Source organism: Sparus aurata, chromosome 16 (assembly GCF_900880675.1).
Source record: "Sparus aurata chromosome 16, fSpaAur1.1, whole genome shotgun sequence".
Lineage (NCBI taxonomy): Eukaryota > Metazoa > Chordata > Actinopteri > Spariformes > Sparidae > Sparus > Sparus aurata.
In genome coordinates, this window is record NC_044202.1 from 2,364,398 (window position 1) to 2,383,640 (window position 19,243).

The 19,243-nt window shown below is 40.9% G+C and overlaps 1 protein-coding gene across 1 annotated transcript; it reads left to right on the top strand.

The window, feature by feature from the left end:
• Nucleotides 1–11,478: 11,478 nt before the first annotated feature.
• LOC115566040 (zinc finger protein RFP-like) lies at nt 11,479–13,220 on the top strand. The gene is made up of 2 exons (XM_030391788.1): nt 11,479–11,700; nt 11,884–13,220. The coding sequence occupies exons 1-2, from the start codon at nt 11,479–11,481 to the stop codon at nt 12,658–12,660; spliced, it is 999 nt and encodes a 332-aa protein (XP_030247648.1). The 3' UTR covers nt 12,661–13,220.
• The last annotated feature ends 6,023 nt before the right edge of the window (nt 13,221–19,243 follow it).

Here is a 19,243-nt window from a genome sequence, read left to right on the forward strand (position 1 = left end):
ATTTGAAGCTACAATGTAATTTGCATTTTACATTTTAAGCCCACCTCCACCTCCCCGATGTAGGACAGCTTTATCAATGCCCAATTATAATTAGTTATCTAATATTAAATGGAATCTAAACCTAAATATTGCACAACTGGCAGATAGAACTTTTGACGCACGGAAAGAACACATACTTTTGATCCCCAGTGATGCTATAAACAACTGCACCAAAACATGGACATATCAATGCACAACCCCAATGCATAAAAAAAAAACTAAATAATCAGAGCCAGCCGTTCCATGATAAAAATGTCTTGCCATCATTCGATATCCATGTTTACCTCTTTTAGATGAAGCTGCACTTGATTTTAAAAACAAATCAGTCGGTTTGCTGCATTTTTCACCGTCAGCCTACAGTGCTCTCAGATTTCTCTCTCTCTTTTCTCCGCTCACCCCTTGTGTCGCTTGATGCCTCAATTAATTTTTTTGCTAGCTTAATCTCAGTCAGCTTCCAATTTTCAATCTCCAACTTCCAACAACCATGCAGACACGGTCCACTCGATTCAGTCTTGAAATTCCCAGAAGGCACTGCTTCATTTTTAACTTTTGCAAACAAATAATCAAATACAAAAATGAAGGTAGATTTGTATTATTTCAAACCATGCACATTTTTAAACATCTGAATTAGAAATTCGCTTCAAAAGTATGCAGACTGATGTAAAAATTAGTGACTGTAGAGGGTAACCATGACTGTGGTATAGAGACTTTTATGTGGTAAATAAATAGCGATCAGATAGTTGTTTCAGCAGATGTGAAGGAATTGAAGAGACTAAATTGTCATTCAGCCGATGAAAAACACAGGGAGTGAAAAGTCAGCCGGCCCATAAGAGCTTGTGGTTTCCACTGGCTGCTGCACATGTTTAAGATTGTCAGTCTGTCACATACATTTTGCCCCGCCAGCAAATTTCCCAAATTCATCGTGGTAGATATGAAGGGAGGTTGGGAAATTTGGTGGTGGGGCAAAATGTACCTTTTTTATAATCTGTGACAAAGCAATTTTGCGCTATAGACGCTATAAACAGCGCTATAGAAATAAATAAATAAATCTTGTCTGATTGGTTGATGCTATATTATTGTGCACCACTTTCTTGCGCTTTAGAAAGTTGTGTGTGCCTGCCTGGGTTCCCTGTTTCTAGCTGCCAGATGCCAGCAGCCTCAGATTAGCCGCTGTTGGAGGCTCTGGCACCAGGAAGTAACGTTCACGTTAAACAGTGGCCGGCGGCGCTAACATGAGTTTACAGGTTATGGAGTCCCCTCTCACTAACGTGTGTTGTTTATTCCTGTCGGCGGGGGTGGGTGAGGCTCGTGGGCCACCAGGACTAATAGCGGGGCTGGCAAGGGTTTAAAGTTGAAACCCGCTTCACAACCAGTACGTAGCCTGCCCGTGTGATGCTTCCCATGCCACGGAGCGGGACAGGCACAACCTCGGCAGCAGCCGCTGATGGGACTGGCTACTACTAGCAGTTGCTAGCCGACATGCTAACAACTGACAAGCCTGGAGTGCCCTTAGTATCTAATGTGATGCTAACTGAGAGAAGCTGCTACTGACTGTATGCACGGTACAAGAGAGAGAGACACTGGCTCTGTTGGCAGAAGAGCCATGGACTGTGATTACTCTGAGCAGCATTTATGGGAGTACGTATCAATATTATATATTTCAATATACTTTTTTTTTTTTTGCTCGGAATGAAGCGGGGTTGGTTTGGTGGGGCAGCCGAAGCATTTGGGGGGGGGCATTGCCCTCCCCCGTGCCCATGCCTAGAACCGGGCCCGCTGAGTAGAATAACTTTCTAGAGAAAGACTTTCTATTTTTCGGATGTAACAAATCTCCATATTTAGTGACAGTGTACAGAGCGCTTATGTATTGTTTAGATTCTATTTAATGTAGATTTTTTCTTCTTTATTATATCCAACTCCACACCGTAACTAACTACTGTAACACAATCATTTAATTGATCTTGTATAATGAAGTTTAATTAAGTGTTAAACTGTCTGTGAATATTGAAATAGCAGTCCAATAGTAACAGGCCTAACCTGCAGTTGTTTGTATATTTTTATGTAAGTTGAGTTTTTATGATTTCATGACAATAATGTAAACTGACATAAAACTGCAGCTAGCCATTATTTGCTTTACTTTTGCAGGAGACATTCATGTCTCAGTTGTGATCTCTCACTTCTCATTTGAATATTTTAGAGAGTTTGTAAATTGACTTGCAGTCGACAGAACAACAACCATGAAAATCTGTCACAACATATGTGGAGAATACACGCATGCTTTTCCTCTTGATATCTGTTATATACTGGTTTTCTTATCACTAATATGTTTGTAAAAAAAAAAATATCAAAGAGTGGAAAAAGTGGGATTTCTGTTGTTAATGATTGACGCTAGTTTTCTTTGCTGTTTTTACTGAAATAAACAGATTTTGTAAGACTATATCTAGTGTTTTGGTTAAATCCAACACAGATACAACATCTATACAACACAATAAGAAACAATATCACAAGCAGTGATATTATTGAATAATACATACCTGTCAACCCTCCCGTTTTCCCCGGGAAATTCCGTTATTTTAATCATCTGTCCCGCCGTCTTCCGTTAACATATTTTCCCTTAAATCTCCATGTTTCCCCTCCGGCCCAGCAGGTGGCAGTGCAGTAGTTGTAGCTCCCCAAGTACGCATGAAGATTCGTGAGATTCAGGATTCAAGCAGGATTCGAGTCCTTAAGTTTCGTTTCATTAAAACGGAAAGTAAACACTGTTGCGACGTGACTGGAGGTCTATTTTTAGAATTGCCACTGAATGAATCGGAGCTACGTTATCAATTAGTTTAGGAGTTTAGTCAACACGTGAGAACTCGTCTGACACGGAGAGTCTCCTGTTGAGTACTACATGTGTGAAATAACAACTGTAGTCTGGACTTTGTCTGCAGTGTATCTGTGTAAACGGTTTCATTCAGCGTCTCTCCCTCCCCTCTGGCTCCTTGAGTTACCATGGTTACTGAAACTTTATAATGTTGATCAACAAGACATTTTTGGTAAGTTTGGCTGTACAAAATCCTGAATGTATCCTGATTGTAGAGCTCAATGCTGAAATCTTGCATTATAACATATAGAACAAATGTAAAGCCTCAGAGTCCGTTCTCTATCATATGAGGGAAATGTGAGGGCAGCTCTTGAGTTGTTGGCAGAGATACTCATAATTGAATTGGAGAAACTGCTACCAAAGACTGATCTCAAAACTGCCCAGCATTTTGCAGTGGATGTGACTCTTGATCCTGATACAGCACATCCCAAACTCCTTCTGTCTGGAGATGGTGAACAAGTATGTCATCCCAAATGCAATGATGTCAGGAAGAAGCTCCCAGATACCCCAAAGAGGTTTTCTACTGCTCTGAGCGTCGTTGGGAAGCAGGTCATTTTTACAGGAAGATTTTATTTTGAGGTTCAGGTTAAAGGGAAGACTCAGTGGGTTATAGGAGTTACCAATGAGTCAATCAATAGGAAGGGGCCACTAAGTATTGATCCTCAGAATGGTTACTGGACTCTTGGTTTGGTGAATGCAAATGAGTGCTACGCTTCTGCACGCCATCTGTATTCAAAGTCACAGCCTGAGAAGGTGGGGGTGTTTGTGGATTATGAGGAGTGTTTGGTCTTGTTTTATGATGTGGATGCTGCCTATCTTATCTACGCCTTTACTGGCTGCTGCTTCACTTAGACACTGCTCCCATTATTCTGCCTCTCCTCTTATCAGGGTGGCAAACACTCCGCCACTCTGAACATCTGTCCTGTCAACCGTACTGAGTAGAATAACTTTCTAGAAAAAGACTTACTATTTTTTGGATATAACAAATCTCCACATTTAGTGATAGCGTACAGAGCGCTTATGTTTTGTTTAGATTCTTTTTAATTTAGATTTTTGCTTCTTTATTATATCCAACTCCACACCATAACTAACTACCGTAACACAATAATTTATTGATCTTGTATAATGTAGTTTAATTAAGTGTTAAACTGTCTGTAAATATTAAAATAGCAGTCCAATAATAACAGGCCTAACCTTAAGTTGTTTGTATATTTTTATGTAAGTTGAGTTTTTTTGCATACGTGTACCCTCGGCCCCCTAATAATTAATGATAATGATGATGAGAAGAAGAAGAAGTAGAAAAATAGCATACTGAAAAGTTCTGTAGATGGTTGATTATTTGAAAGAGTAAAACTTGAGAGAAGCTTGGCAAAAAAAAGGCCCAGTTTGATTTCATTGATTGAACATTACATTGAAAAGACAAAAAACATTTTAAGTGTGAATAGAACAGCTGTCCAGACCCTCTTCCTGTAAAACACCGTTGGTCAAATATTTAAACCTGATGTTTGCATTAGAGGACATGGTGTGTGGTGAGGCTGTAAATCTTATCTTATCTTTTTTTGCACATGTCAAGTAACGTGCCCCGTAACATGTTTCACAAATTACAAATTGGGAATATGACTTGGCAACAGCTCCAAAAAACTTTTCAGTCAAAAGATATTTTGCTCTAATCCATGCATTTGTTGCAGCAAGAAAGGCAGAGGATGATCAGGCAAGGAGGAGGAAAGGTGAGAATTGTAATAAGCTAAGAGAATGAGAAAAATAGTGAACTAGCCGACAGATGCAACAGATATGCTAACCTCTAACCTACTGCAAATGTAGCCTAGGCTAAAAATGAAAGGACATGCAGTGAATCAGAATATTTTAAGGCCATGTTCAGTCACAGTATGAATTATCCATCAATGATATTATTTGGATGTTTGGATGGATAAGTAATAATGTGACTAAACATGGCATTAAAATATTAGTCACATTATAGTAATCATGACTCAGTAGTATACTTAGACTTTTCACTTTAAAAATTCAACAGAGGATGTGACAGGAGAGAGAGATGAAGAGGTTGAAGGGACAGAGACAGGAGGAGAGGAGAGAGAAAGAGCAGGAGAAGGAACCAGTGAGATGCATGTGGAGTCAGGTCCATTATCAGCCCATGACCAGCTACATACAAAGGCCAGCGTCACTGCTCTGATGAAGAAAATGGTAATACTTCTTGTCAGCTATGGTATTACTGTACTTATTGTTACCTATCTCTCTCTCACACACTCAATCACCATAGCCTTTACCAAACACTTAATGTATACAGTTACAGATCATCTTAGTTGTAGTTTTTTTTGTTTCGGGTGTGTGTGTGTGTGTGTGTGTGTGTGTGTGTGTGTGTATGTGTGTGTGTGTGTGTGTGTGTGGGTGGGTGGGGGGGGACCCGGGCAGTACTACCCCCCACAGATGATTCGCAGAGGATTTCCCTTATTTTCAAATCCCAATGTTGACAGGTATGGAATAACAATGAATAAAAATAGATAGATCAAGCACCAACACTTTCATAAAACAAAAGCATAGAAAGAACTGAAAGAGGATTTGGAAAAAAAAGCTATTTGCTATTCAAATTTCGATCACCATAAAGAGACACTCCTTGTTCCATTGTTGTTTCTATGCTGTGTATGAACAGCTGTTTCCTGACTCTCCTCAAATATGTAAAACAGCGCGTCTCATGGCGTTGACCCTTTACAAGCTCTAACACCCTGCAGCCTATCAGAATCAAGTATTCACTGAGACCAAAATCTAAAAATGCAATATTGTCACAAATATGTCACCATTGTTAACCAGAGGGAGGAAACAAACACTCAGGAACAGAGCTGGAACAAGAGGCGGAGCAAAATAGGAAAATCAGGTGAGCTCCAACATCAGATTACTCAACAGGAACTGAGAAATCATTTGAGTAAGAAGAGTGTTGCAGGTTAGACACACCTTGTTGTTTCTCTCTGAACAGCGAGAATCAAACCGTCTCTGCCAAACACAGGTGAGTACAGCAGATTATATCAGATGTCTTTATAATACCAACATTATCACACACACACACACACCTGTTTTCAGTCATGGTGTGTTTTTATTTTCTCCTTTTAACATTTTTTTTACATTGAAATAACTGTAAAATGTGAGCATATAATACAAATCTGTCTCCTAACATTCTGGTAATGATTATTTGATTATTTGGAAAATCAGGATAGCTCCAACATCAGATTCCTTAACTGGGATTGAGAAATCATTCGAGTAAGAAGAGTGTTGCAGCTGAGACACACCTTGTTGTTTCTCTCTGAACAGCGAGAATCAAACTCAGTTCATCTCATCTTTTATAACAGTCTCTGCCAAATAGCGGCGAGTACAGCCGATAATTTCAGAAGCGTTTATAAGACCAGCAAGACGTGCACCTGTTTCAATCAGGGTGTGTCTTTTTTCATCTTTCTTTTTTTTTTTACTACATTTGAATAACTTTCCGTTCTCTTTCCGCTAATCCGCTTTTTTCCCCTTAAAGCGAAACTCCAAGGACCACGGCTTTATTTGGGATTGAATATGAGTTAAACCTTAAACGTGTAAAAGCATAATTACGATGAGAGAGGCACTTTTAAGATTTATTGTAGTTTCGGTTTTGGGCACGTTAATTTTGAACGGGAGTGCTAGGGGCATGATACGCTAGCATAAAAATTGCTACTTTTTGTCTGCCATGACGGCGACGCGCAGCAGATGCAGCAGCTAACGTGAGTAGTTCAAAAACCTTCTTTTTCATAAACTCTGTGTACACAAACAATGTTCTCAATGCTCGTGTTCATGTGTAGAGACCCTGGTGAAGCTACGAGCAAAGTTTCATGTTGTGTCGAGCCTTCTTAGTGTTCTAAAAATAGCGATTTTGATGCTAGCGTATCATGCCCCATGCACTCCCGTTCAAAATTAACGTGGCCAAAACCGAAACTACAATAAATCTTAAAAGTGCCTCTTTCATCATAATTATGCTTTTACACGAAGGTTTGACTCATATTCAGTCCCAAATAAAGCCTTGGTTGCTTTTTGGCGAGAGTTTCTCTTTAAGGGGTTGCGGGGCTTACTGGGGCCAAATCCAGTTTACTCGAAGGGCTGGGCCAGGGTACACGCTGAATGAGTCGCTAGCTCGTCGCAGGACCCTTACTGATGGCAGTGGCTGCAAGGTGCTAACTGCACATCAGGAGCAACTTTGGGGTTCAGTATCTTGCTCAAGGATACTTCGACATGTACATCAGTTCCGCCCCGGGGAGCCGGGATTCAAACCAGCGATCTTCTGATCACTAGTCAACCAGCTCTACCCACTGAGCTACAGCTGCCTCCATTTTTGAATAACTTGTCAAATGAAACTTTCAAGGATGTAAAATGAAATTATATAATACAAAACTGTCTCCTGACATTCTGATAACGATTTTATGATGTTTAATAAAAAATGATTCTGTCGTTCTGCTTTGTCACACTTTCACTTTTGTTTTCAGTGAATATGTCAGCTGTCAGCCGCCTGTTCTCTGAGGATCAGCTTCTGTGCTTCATCTGTCAAAATGTTTTCACTGATCCTGTCAGCACACCATGTGGACACAACTTCTGCAAAAACTGCATCTCTGAACACTGGGATAGTAGAGCCCATTGTGAGTGTCCCAACTGTAAAAAGCTTTTCAACATAAGACCTGTGCTGCAGGTCAATAGTTTAATCTCTAAGATGGTTTCTCACTTGAGAGAGTCAGAGCAACAGAGAGCCAGCAGCAGCTCAGAGCAACAAGCTGCCAAACCAGGAGAAGTTCCCTGTGACGTCTGCACTGGAACCAAACTGAAGGCCCTGAAGTCCTGCCTGGTGTGTCTGGTGTCCTACTGTGAGACTCACCTACAGCCTCATCTGACAGTGTCAGGCCTGAAAAGACATCAGCTGATTGACCCTGTGGAGAACCTGGAAGGCAGGATGTGTATGCAGCATTATAAACTGCTGGAGCTGTTCTGCAAAGATGACCAGACATGTGTCTGCATGATCTGCACTATTTCAGACCACAAACAACATGAAGTTGTTCCTCTGAAAGAAGAATGTGAAGGAAGAAAGGCAGAACTGGAGGAGACAGAGGCTGAACTTCAGCAGATGATCCAGCAGAGACAACTGAAGATTGAAGAGATCAAACATTCTGTCAAGGTCAGCAGGGAAAATGCAGACAGGGAAATAGCAGAAGGTGTTCAGGTGTTGACTAGCCTGAGAAATGCTATTGATAGAAAGCAGTCTGAAGCCATTAAGGTGATTGAATCAAAGCACACACTGATAGAGGAACAAGCTGAAGGCTTCATCAAAGAGCTGGAACAAGAACTTTCTGGGCTGAAGAAGAAAAGTGCTGAGCTGGAGCAGCTCTCACTCTCTGAAGACCACCTCCACCTCCTCCAAAACCTCCCAGTCCCTGAATGCTGCTCCACCCCTCAAAGACTGGACAGAGGTCAGAGTCCGCTCTCCATCTTATGAGGGAAATATGACGTCAGCTCTTGCTCCATTAAAGGAGGTACTCAGAGATGAGATGAGGAAGCTTTTCCCAAAGACTGAGCTGAAGACGGTCCAGCAGTTTGCAGTGGATGTGACTCTTGATCCTGATACAGCACATCCCGAACTCATCCTGTCTGAAGATGGTAAACAAATACGTTATGGTCTTCTGAAGAAGAATCTCAAAGATAACCCGGAGAGATTTTCCACTAGGTTTGTCTTAAGGGGAAGGCTGAGTGGACTTGAGGAGTTGCCAGAAAGTCAATCAATAGGAAGGGGGAAATCAGTATCAATCCTCAGAATGGTTTCTGGATTCTTGGTTTCGGCAATGAAAACGCTGGCCCAGTCCATATATTTCCAAACAAATAGCCTGAAAAGGTGGGGGTGATTGTGGATTATGAGGAGGGTCTGGTCTTGTTCTATGATGTGGATGCTGCCAATCTTGTCCACGCCTTTAGTGGCTGCTGCTTCACTGAGAGACTCCTCCCATTCTTCTGCCCCTGTTTTAATCAGTGGGTTAAAAACTCTGCCCCTCTGATCATCTGTCCTGTCAATCCTACCAAGTAGAAGAACTATCAAGACAAAGACTCACAACTTTTTGGATGTAACAAATCTCCATATTTAGTGATAGTGTACAGAGTGCTTTGTTTTGTTTAGATTCTATTTCATGTGGATTTTTGCTTCTTTATTATATTGAACTCCATGCTGCAAATAACTAATTGATCTTGTATAACGAAGTTGATTTAAGTGTTAAACTGTCTGTAAATATCAAAAAAGCAGTCCGATAGTCACAGACCTAACCTTAAGTTGCTTGTATATTTTTATGTAAGTTGAGTTTTTATGGTTTCATGATCATAATGTAAATTGATATACAACAGCAGGCAACCTTTGTTTGACTTTTGCAGGAGACATTCATGTCTCTGCTCTGATCTCTAACTTTTCATTTGAATATTTTATAGAGTTTGTAAAATGACTTGTAGTCGACAGAACAACAGAACAACAACCATGAAAATCTGTCACAAAATATGTGGTGAATACACTTATTTTTTGCCTCTTGATATTTGTTGTTAATGAGGTAAACTAGTTTTTATGCTATTTTATACTGAAATAAACAGATTTTGTAAGACTACATCTAGTGTTTTCCTTTAAATCCAACACAGATACAACATCTATACAAGACAATAAGAAATAATATCACAGTGATATTATTGAATAATAATGAATAAAAATAGATAGATCAACCACAAACACTGTCATAAAACAAAAGCATAGAAAGAACTGAAAGAGGATTTGAAAAAAAAAGCCTTGCTATTCAAATTTCGATCACCATAAAGAGACACTCCTTGTTCCATTGTTGTCTCTATGCTGTGTATGAACAGCTGTTTCCCTATTGCTCCTGACTCTCCTCAAATATGTAAAACAGCGCCTCTCATGGTGTTGACCCATCACAAGCTCTAACACCCTGCAGCCTATCAGAATCAAGTATTCACTGAGACCATGGTGTAAATCCAAAAGTGCAATATTCTCTGGATGTCTTAAACTGGCCTCTTCTGTTGTCTTTTTATAAATGTATTTACAGTTGACTGCTGTAGATTCTCACTGCAGAACATTTTGAAATTAAATGATCTCCAAATTGCTCTCAGTGCACATAGACAGCTTCAGTACTTCCCTAATATTTTATCCATGTGTCATGAATACGTCACTGTTATGAACCCGAGGGAGGAAACAAACAGTCAGGAACAGAGCTGGAAAAAGAGGCGGAGCAACACAGGAAAATCAGGTGAGCTTTAACGTCAGATTCCTCAACAAGAACTGAGAAATCATTTGAGTAAGAAGAGTGTTGCAGCTGAGACACACCTTGTTGTTTCTCTCTGAACAGCGAGAATCAAACTCAGTTCATCTCATCTTTTACAAAAGTCTCTGCCAAACAGCGGTGAGTACAGCAGATTATATCAGATGTGGTTATAATACCAGCATTAACACATACTGGAGCTGTTTTCAATCAAGGCGTGTTTTTATTTTCCTTTGTATTTTTCACAGTTAAATAACTTGCCAAATGAAACTTTGACAAATGTAAAATGAAAGCATATCATACAAAACTGTCTCCTGAGATTCTGGTAATGATTCTTTGATGTTTAACAATGAAAGATTCTGTCGTTCTGTTTCTTCACACTTTCACTTTTGTTTTCCCTGGAAATGTCAGCTGCCGGCCTCACAGTAACATTTACATGAGCTGTCCTCAGTCAATGTGTGCTGCTTTTGTTAGTTAATGAAAAGAAACTTGTCAAATGAAACTTTCACTTATTTGTCTGCTAACATTAAGTTATCATAATATTTTTTGAAGTATTCTTTTGGCATTCATTTTCATGGTTTTATTAGATAGGACAGCTTGTGAGTTGAAAAAAGATGGGATGAGAGAGAGGGAGGATGACATGCAGCAAAGGGCCAGAGGTCAGACTCGTGCCCTGGGCCTCTGCAGCGAGGACACAGCCTCTCCACCAACTGGGTCCCTGTGGCAACCTGTAATTTGATACTTTTAGATAATTATTTAATTAACGTTTTGCTTCCTCACACTCTTTCACTTTTGTTTTCAGTGAATATGTCAGCTGCCAGAAGCCTGTTCCCCAAGGATCAGTTTCTGTGCTCCATCTGTAAGAATGTGTTCACCGATCCTGTCAGCACACCATGTGGACACACCTTCTGCAAAAACTGCATCTCTGAACACTGGGATATTAATGTCCCTTGTGAGTGTCCCAACTGTAAAAAACGCTTCAAAAAAAGACCTGTGTTGCAGGTCAATAGTTTAATCACTGAGATGGTTTCTCACTTTAAAGAGGTAGCTCGACAGAGAGCCAGCAGCAGCTTTAAGCAACAAGCTGCCAAACCAGGAGAAGTTCCCTGTGACGTCTGCACTGGAACCAAACTGAAGGCCCTGAAGTCCTGCATGGTGTGTCTGGTGTCCTACTGTGAGACTCACCTACAGCATCATCTGACAGTGTCAGGCCTGAAAAGACATCAGCTGATCGACCCTGTGGAGAACCTGGAAGGCAGGATGTGTAAGAAGCATCATAAACTGCTGGAGCTGTTCTGCAAAGATGACCAGACATGTGTCTGCATGATCTGCACTATTTCAGACCACAAACAACATAAAGTTGTTGCTCTGAAAGAAGAATGTGAAGGGAGAAAGGCAGAACTGGAGGAGACAGAGGCTGAACGTCAGCAGATGATCCAGCAGAGACAACTGAAGATTGAAGAGTTCAAACATTCTGTCAAGGTCAGCAGGGAAAATGCAGACAGGGAAATAGCAGAAGGTGTTCAGGTGTTGACTAAGCTGAGAGATGCTATTGATAGAAAGCAGACCTTAGCCAGTGAGGTGATTAAATCGAAGCACACGCTGATAGAGAAACAAGCTGAAGGCTTCATCAAAGAGCTGGAACAAGAACTCTGTGAGCTGAAGAAGAAAAGTGCTGAGCTACAGCAGCTCTCACTCTCTGAAGACCACCTCCACCTCCTCCAAAACCTCCCGTCCCTGAATGCTGCTCCACCCACCAAGGACTGGTCGGAGGTCAGAGTCCGTTCTCCATCTTATGAGGGTATTTTCAGGGTGGCTTCTGCTCCATTGGTAGATGAGCTCATAACTGAATTGAAGAAACTGCTACCAAAGACTGAGCTCAAAACTGCCCAGAAGTTTGCAGAGGATGTGACTCTTGATCCTGATACAGCACATCCCCAACTCATCCTGTCTGAAGATGGTAAACAGGTTCATCATGCTGATGTCAAGAAGAAGCTCCAAGATAACCGAAAGAGGTTTTCTACTGGTCTGTGTGTTGTAGGGAAGCAGGTCATTTCTACAGGACAATTTTATTTTGAGGTTCAGGTTAAAGGGAAGACTCAGTGGTTTATAGGAGTTGCCAAAGAGTCAATCAATAGGAAGGGGCCACTCGATATTGATCCTCAGAATGGTTTCTGGACTCTTGCTTTGAGGAAAGAAAATGAGTACTGGGCTGCTGCATTACGTCTCGATTCAAAGTCAAATCCAGAGAAGGTGGGGGTGTTTGTGGATTATGAGGAGGGTCTGGTCTTGTTTTATGATGTGGATGCTGCCAATCTTATCTACGCCTTTACTGGCTGCTGCTTCACTGAGAAACTCCTGCCTGTCTTCTGCCCCTCCTTTAATCAGGGTGGCAAAAACTTCGCCCCTCTGATCATCTGTCCTGTCAACCGTACTACGTAAAATAACTATCAAGAAAAAGACAAATCTCCATATTTAGTGATGGCATACAGAGCGCTTTTGTTTTGTTTAGATTCCATTTCATGTGGATTTTTGCTTCTTTATTATATTGAACTCCACGCTGCAACTAACCACTGTAAAGCAATAATTTAATTGATCTGTATAATGTAGTTTAATCAAGTGTTACACTGACTGTAAATATCAAAATAGCAGTCCAATAGTCACAGGCCTAACCTTAAGTTGTTTGTATAATTTCATGTGATTTGAGTTTTTATGATTTTATGACAGTTATGTAAATTGCTTTAACACAGCAGGCAACCTTTTTTTGACTTTATTTTGCAGCAGATATTTATGTCTCTGTTTTGATCTCTAACTTCTCATTTTAATATTTTAGAGAGTTTGTAAAATGACCTTCAGTCGACAGAACAACAGAACAACAACGAAAATCTGTCACAACATATGTGGAGAATACACGCATGCTTTGCCTCTTGATATCTGTTTTATACTGGTTTCCAAATTACTAATATGTTTGTAAAAAAAAATATTGAAGAGTGGAAAAAGTGGGATTGTTGTCTCTCTGTTGTTATTCACGTAAACTAGTTTTTATGCTGTTTTTATACTGAAATAAACAGATTTTGTAAGACTATATCTAGTGGTATGTTTAAATCCAGTGAGGGGCAACAAACAGTGACGAGATTGTATAATAATAAATGAAAAAAGATAAATTAACCACAAATATTACAATTATTGTTAAAAGTTGAACACAATTGGTTTCCTATAACACATTTTGTTGCTAATGTGTGATGAATTGATTTTACAGAAATATTTTTCAGAAATAATTGTCATGTGACCCAGTTATTTCATACCAGTGACGAATTGTACTAATATTCTAGATCAGTGGTTCTTAACCGGTGGGGCCCGCCCCCCTGGGGGGGCGCGGACACTCTCCCGGGGGGGCGCGAGTAGGCTACGGGATGGGAGGAAAAAAAAATCTGGGAAAAAAAAAAAGATTTTTGATATTTTGATAAATAACCAAATAAATGCTGGGTCAAATTATTTTTATTTTTTTAAATCAAGGAAGAAGACGTGTCCACTGACACTGCACGTTTTGCTTCTTTGCCTTCTTCACATATTGTGCTTGCTTTCTGTCAGTCAGTATCACATTAATGATCTCCATGGCTCCGATGCAGCAAAAAATAAAAAGTACGACTTGAAATTCAAACTTTCTGTCGTAAAATATGCAGAGGAAAACTCGGGAGAAGCAGCCGCTACATGTTTCTCTGTCGGCCCCAAGAGAGCGAGAGATGGGCGAAAAAATCAAACTGAGCTGCAGCGTCTGTCCGAGGAGGACAGCAACAGGACCAGGCTGCCTGCTGGAGGGAGGAAGAAGGCTAGCGAGGAGCCTGAGATAAACATGCGGGGATGAGTTATCAGCAAACGGGCACGACACGAGAGAGTGTCCCGCAAAATGATCAGGGCGAAATAAATGTACGCCACCGTGAGTGACAGCAGAGACGAGGAGTTTGCAGCGAGTGCTGGTTGGCTGAATCGTTTCCTCCGCCGCAACAACTTCACTTGCAGAAGGATGCCAGAGAATTCACCGAGAAGCTGGCGAAGTTTGTGACATTTTCATCCCGTATTTTTGTGAGGAAGGAATTAAATGCCTGTCCCAAAGTGCCGCCTGGTCTGTTCAGTGATTGAAACAAAGAAATGCCCCTGCTATTATTTGGTATTTTACGGTATGATAACGCTCCCGGCCGGGGAGAGAGACATAGATCACAGTGCTCAGCTGCAGACACATCAGAGAGGTGACGAGACGTGACTCATCATGACTGACAGGCATCAAGGCCACTCAGCGTCACCTTACCGACCCGCCTCCAGATATTTCATTCACCAAAACAGGGCCTGTGGTACGGAAGCGCATTGCATTCACTGGATAAAAAAAAATTAGCCACCTTATCTCGTAATTACGAGAAAAGATCTCGTAATTACGAGAAAAGATCTCGTAATTACGAGATCAGGATCTCGTAATTATGAGAAAAAAATCTCGTAATTATGAGAAAAGATCTAGTAATTATGAGATAAGGAAAGGTGCGTCGTTGATTGTGAATAACATTTACAGTAATCGTACTGAAGCCGCTCTGATGAGCGGCTGGTGGTGACTGTGTGGGTCAGACTGCAGTCTCTCAGTCAGACCCATGAAGCATACGAGGATAAGGATTTTGTCAGAGGATTACTTAAATAGTACACAGTAGAAGTACTTAATTATAGTTACACAATAGGGAGTACTTAGTTCAGCAGTATATGAATCTTGGTCTACTAATAGAAAATACGTTTTTTAATAACACATAAAAGTTGGGCGAAATGTCCTTATTCTTTTTCTCTGTTAAGGATTTTGACACAGAATTACTCGAAAAGTACACAGTAAAAGTACTTCATATTATTGGGGGGGGCAACTGCAATGAACCAGCTTAGGGGGGGCCCAGCTTGCAAAAGGTTGAGAACCCCTGCTCTAGATGACGAGGACACACCTCTTTCTTCACATTTTGTATTTATATTATTATACATTTTATGTTGAAATTAAAAATCTGTATTTTGTCATTAAATTTCTTTACATGTGACCCATTGAGTCAAAATACATTTCATGGTTTCTATCCACAGGAAAATAATCGAAATGTTTTAAAATGGCTATATCCAGGAAGAGACAGACCAACCTGTGCACTGCCTGGATTGACTACAAGAAAGCCTACAACTCAATGCCGCACACATGGATACTAGAACATCTGGAACTGTATAAGATCAACAGGAACCTAAGGGCCTTCATCCAGAACTTGATGGAATTGTGGAAGACAACCCTAGAGGCCAATTCAAAGCTGATTGCCCAAGTCAACATCAAGTGTGGCATATACCAAGGAGATGCGCTATTTCCACTGCTGTTCTGCATAGGCCTTAACCCCCTCAGTCAGATCATCACGAAGAGCGGCTACGGGTACCGATTCCGTAGTGGGGCAACAATCAGCCACCTGCTCTACATGGATGACATTACGCTGTATGCCAGGAGCGAGCGAGAAATAGACTCACTGATCCACACCACCAGGATCTACAGCGATGACATAGGGATGTCATTCGGATTGGACAAGTGTGGCCGGATGGTCTCAAAGAGAGGCAAGATGATCAGGACTGAGGAGATTGACCTACAAGAGGGCAACATAGGTGATATCCAAGACAGCTCCAAAAAACCTTGGCATCCCACAGGCTAATGGAAACCATGAAGAGGCCTCAAGGAAGTCAACCACAGCCAAATACCTCCAGAGAGTAAGGCAGGTCCTGAAAAGTCAGCTGAATGGTAAGAACAAGATCAGAGCCATCAACATGTACGCACTACCAGTCATCAGATATCCCGCTGGTATCATAAGCTGGCCAAAGGAGGAGATAGAAGCCACAGATATCAAGACTAGAAAGCTCCTCACCGTGCACGGAGGGTTCCACCCCAAGTCCAGCACCCTGGGACTATACACTAAGCGGAAAGAGGGAGGCCGAGGGCTAGTGAGCGTCAAGGCCACGGTCCAGGATGAAACATAGAAAATTTGAGAATACATTAAAAAAATGGCCCAGAAGGATGAACTGCTAAAAGTTTTTTTTCAGTTTTCTGTCATCAAGGGGGAAAGAAACCAGAAAACATTCACATTTAAAAAGTTGGATTTAAACTATTATAGTAACATTTGACAACAAATTTAATGTTCAGCTCTGTGATTAACTTCTAAGTTTCATGACAACAATAAGTAACAGTGCTGCTGTTCTGTTGAGCTAAATCACAACTAACACTAAATATTATATTGCAAATACATGTTGACACTTATTTAAAGAGAATAAATGCAGTCATGTTGCAGCGACCTCCACCAGAACACAGCTGATAACATTAATAATATCTATGTGCTGCAGAAAACGTCCACTAGAGGTCACCCTATCTCAGGTAAACCTGCTTCAGACCTCTTCTAACAGCTCTTCAGCCACAGAGGTCAGTATACAGAGAGATTATTATGACTCACATCATTGTGATCATTTGTGTGTGTGATTTAGAAATCTTAGGTAGACTATAAAACTTCACCTGACTCAGGATGAAATGATGACTGAGTTTTAATCTTGGAGTGAACTGTCCCTTGAAAAACAAACCAACCTTGAGACTTTTAACATTTCAGTATTCATGGTGCTTTTATGGTCCATATTTACAAAAACAAACAAACTACAAAACAAGCATGATCAATCAACCATACACATAATAGTCTGCTGTGGGAGAGATATGTTTACTAAAAAATACAGGTTGTTCTTGGATCCCAGAGACTTCAGTGTCTTTTCTCTTTCCTGCTATAGACTCCCATTTTAAAACAAAGAGGACTTTAAAAAGTATCGAGCAACTACAGTAGTAGTTAGTTTAATTACTTATACTTTATAATACTACACTCCCTGTTAAACATATCTTGAGAGATTGAGCAACAGCAACAAGACAGATAAATGAATCTGAAACTTTGTCAGAGTAAGAGAGAGATGCAGTTCAGACACATCACTGAGACAAATTCAGTTCATCCTGTCTTTTTTCAGCTAAACAGCAGTCTCTGTTAAACCCTGGTGAGAACAGCACATTGAGAGACATGAGAAAACATCTGAATCCGCCAACTGAGTAAATCCAGATGTTTCTGCATATCAGGATTATTACACTTTGCAGCCAATCAGAATCAAGAACTGAAACTAGAGGTGGAGCAAAAGTGGAAAAACAGGTGAGCTCCAACATCAGATTCCTTAACTGGGAGTGAGAAATCATTCAAGTAAGAAGAGTGTTGCAGCTGAGACACACCTTGTTGTTTCTCTCTTAACAGTGAGAATCAAACTCAGTTCATCTCATTTTTTACAACTGTCTCTGCCAAACAGCGGTGAGTACAGCAGATCATATCTGATGTGGTTATGATACCTGCATTAAGACACATTGGAGCTGTTTTCAATCAGGGCGTGTTTTTTTTGTTGTTGTTTTTTTTACATTTAAATAACTGTAAAATGAAACTCTCACATATATAAAATGTAAGCATAAAATACAAAACTGTCTCCTGACATTCTGGTAATGATTCTTTGATGTTTATTAGAAAACATTCTGTCGTTCTGCTTCTTCACACTTTCCCTTTTGTTTTTGGTGAATATGTCAGCTGCTGGCCTCACAGTAACATTTACACGAGCTGTCCACTTTGATGTGTGCTTCTTATGTCATTTAATGAAAGAAACTTGTCAAATAAAACGTGCACTTAGGCGAAATATACTCTGATACAAAATGATCTCCTAACATTTTGGTAATCATAAGGTGATACTTTAGAAAAATGAAAAAATAATGAACGTTCTGCTTCTTCACACTTTCACTTTTGTTTTCAGTGAATATGTCAGCTGCCAGCAGTCTGTTCTCTGAGGATCAGTTTCTGTGCACCATCTGTCAGCATGTGTTCACCGATCCTGTCAGCACACCATGTGGACACAACTTCTGCAAAAACTGCATCACTCAACACTGGGATATTAATTTCCCTTGTGAGTGTCCCAACTGTAAAAAACATTTCAAAAGAAGACCTGTGTTACAGGTCAACACTTTCATCACTGAGATGGTTTCTTGCTTTAGAGAGTCAGAGCAACAGAGAGCCAGCAGCAGCTCAGAGCAACAAGCTGCCAAACCAGGAGAAGTTCCCTGTGACGTCTGCACTGGAACCAAACTGAAGGCCCTGAAGTCCTGCCTGGTGTGTCTGGTGTCCTACTGTGAGACTCACCTACAGACTCATCTGACAGTGTCAGTCCTGAAAAGACATCAGCTGATCGACCCTGTGGAGAACCTGGAAGGCAGGATGTGTATGCAGCATGATAAACTGCTAGAGCTGTTCTGCAAAGATGACCAGACATGTGTCTGCATGCTCTGCACTATTTCAGACCACAAACAACATGAAGTTGTTCCTCTGAAAGACGAATGTGAAGGAAGAAAGGCAGAACTTCAGCAGATGATCCAGCAGAGACAACTGAAGATTGAAGAGTTCAAACATTCTGTCAAGGTCAGCAGGGAAAATGCAGACAGACAGATCACAGATGGTGTTCAGGTGTTGACTAGCCTGAGAGATGCTATTGAGCGAAAGCAGGCCGAAGTCATTAAGGTGATTAAATCAAAGCACGAACTGATAGAGAAACAAGCTGAAGGCTTTATCAAAAGGTTGGAACAAGAAATCACTGAGCTGAAGAAGAAAAGTGCTGAGCTGGAGCAGCTCTCACTCTCTGAAGACCACCTCCACGTCCTCCAAAACCTCCCGTCCCTGAATGCTGCTCCACCCACCAAGGACTGGACAGACGTCAGAGTCCGTTCTCTGTCATATGAGGGAAATGTGAGGGCAGCTCTTGCTCCATTGGTGGAGATGCTCAAAATTGAATTGAAGAAACTGCTACCAAAGACTGATCTCAAAACTGCCCAGCAGTTTGCAGTGGATGTGACTCTTGATCCTGATACAGCAAATCCCCAACTCATCCTGTCTGCAGATGGGAAACAGGTACAACATGGTGATGCCAAGAAGAG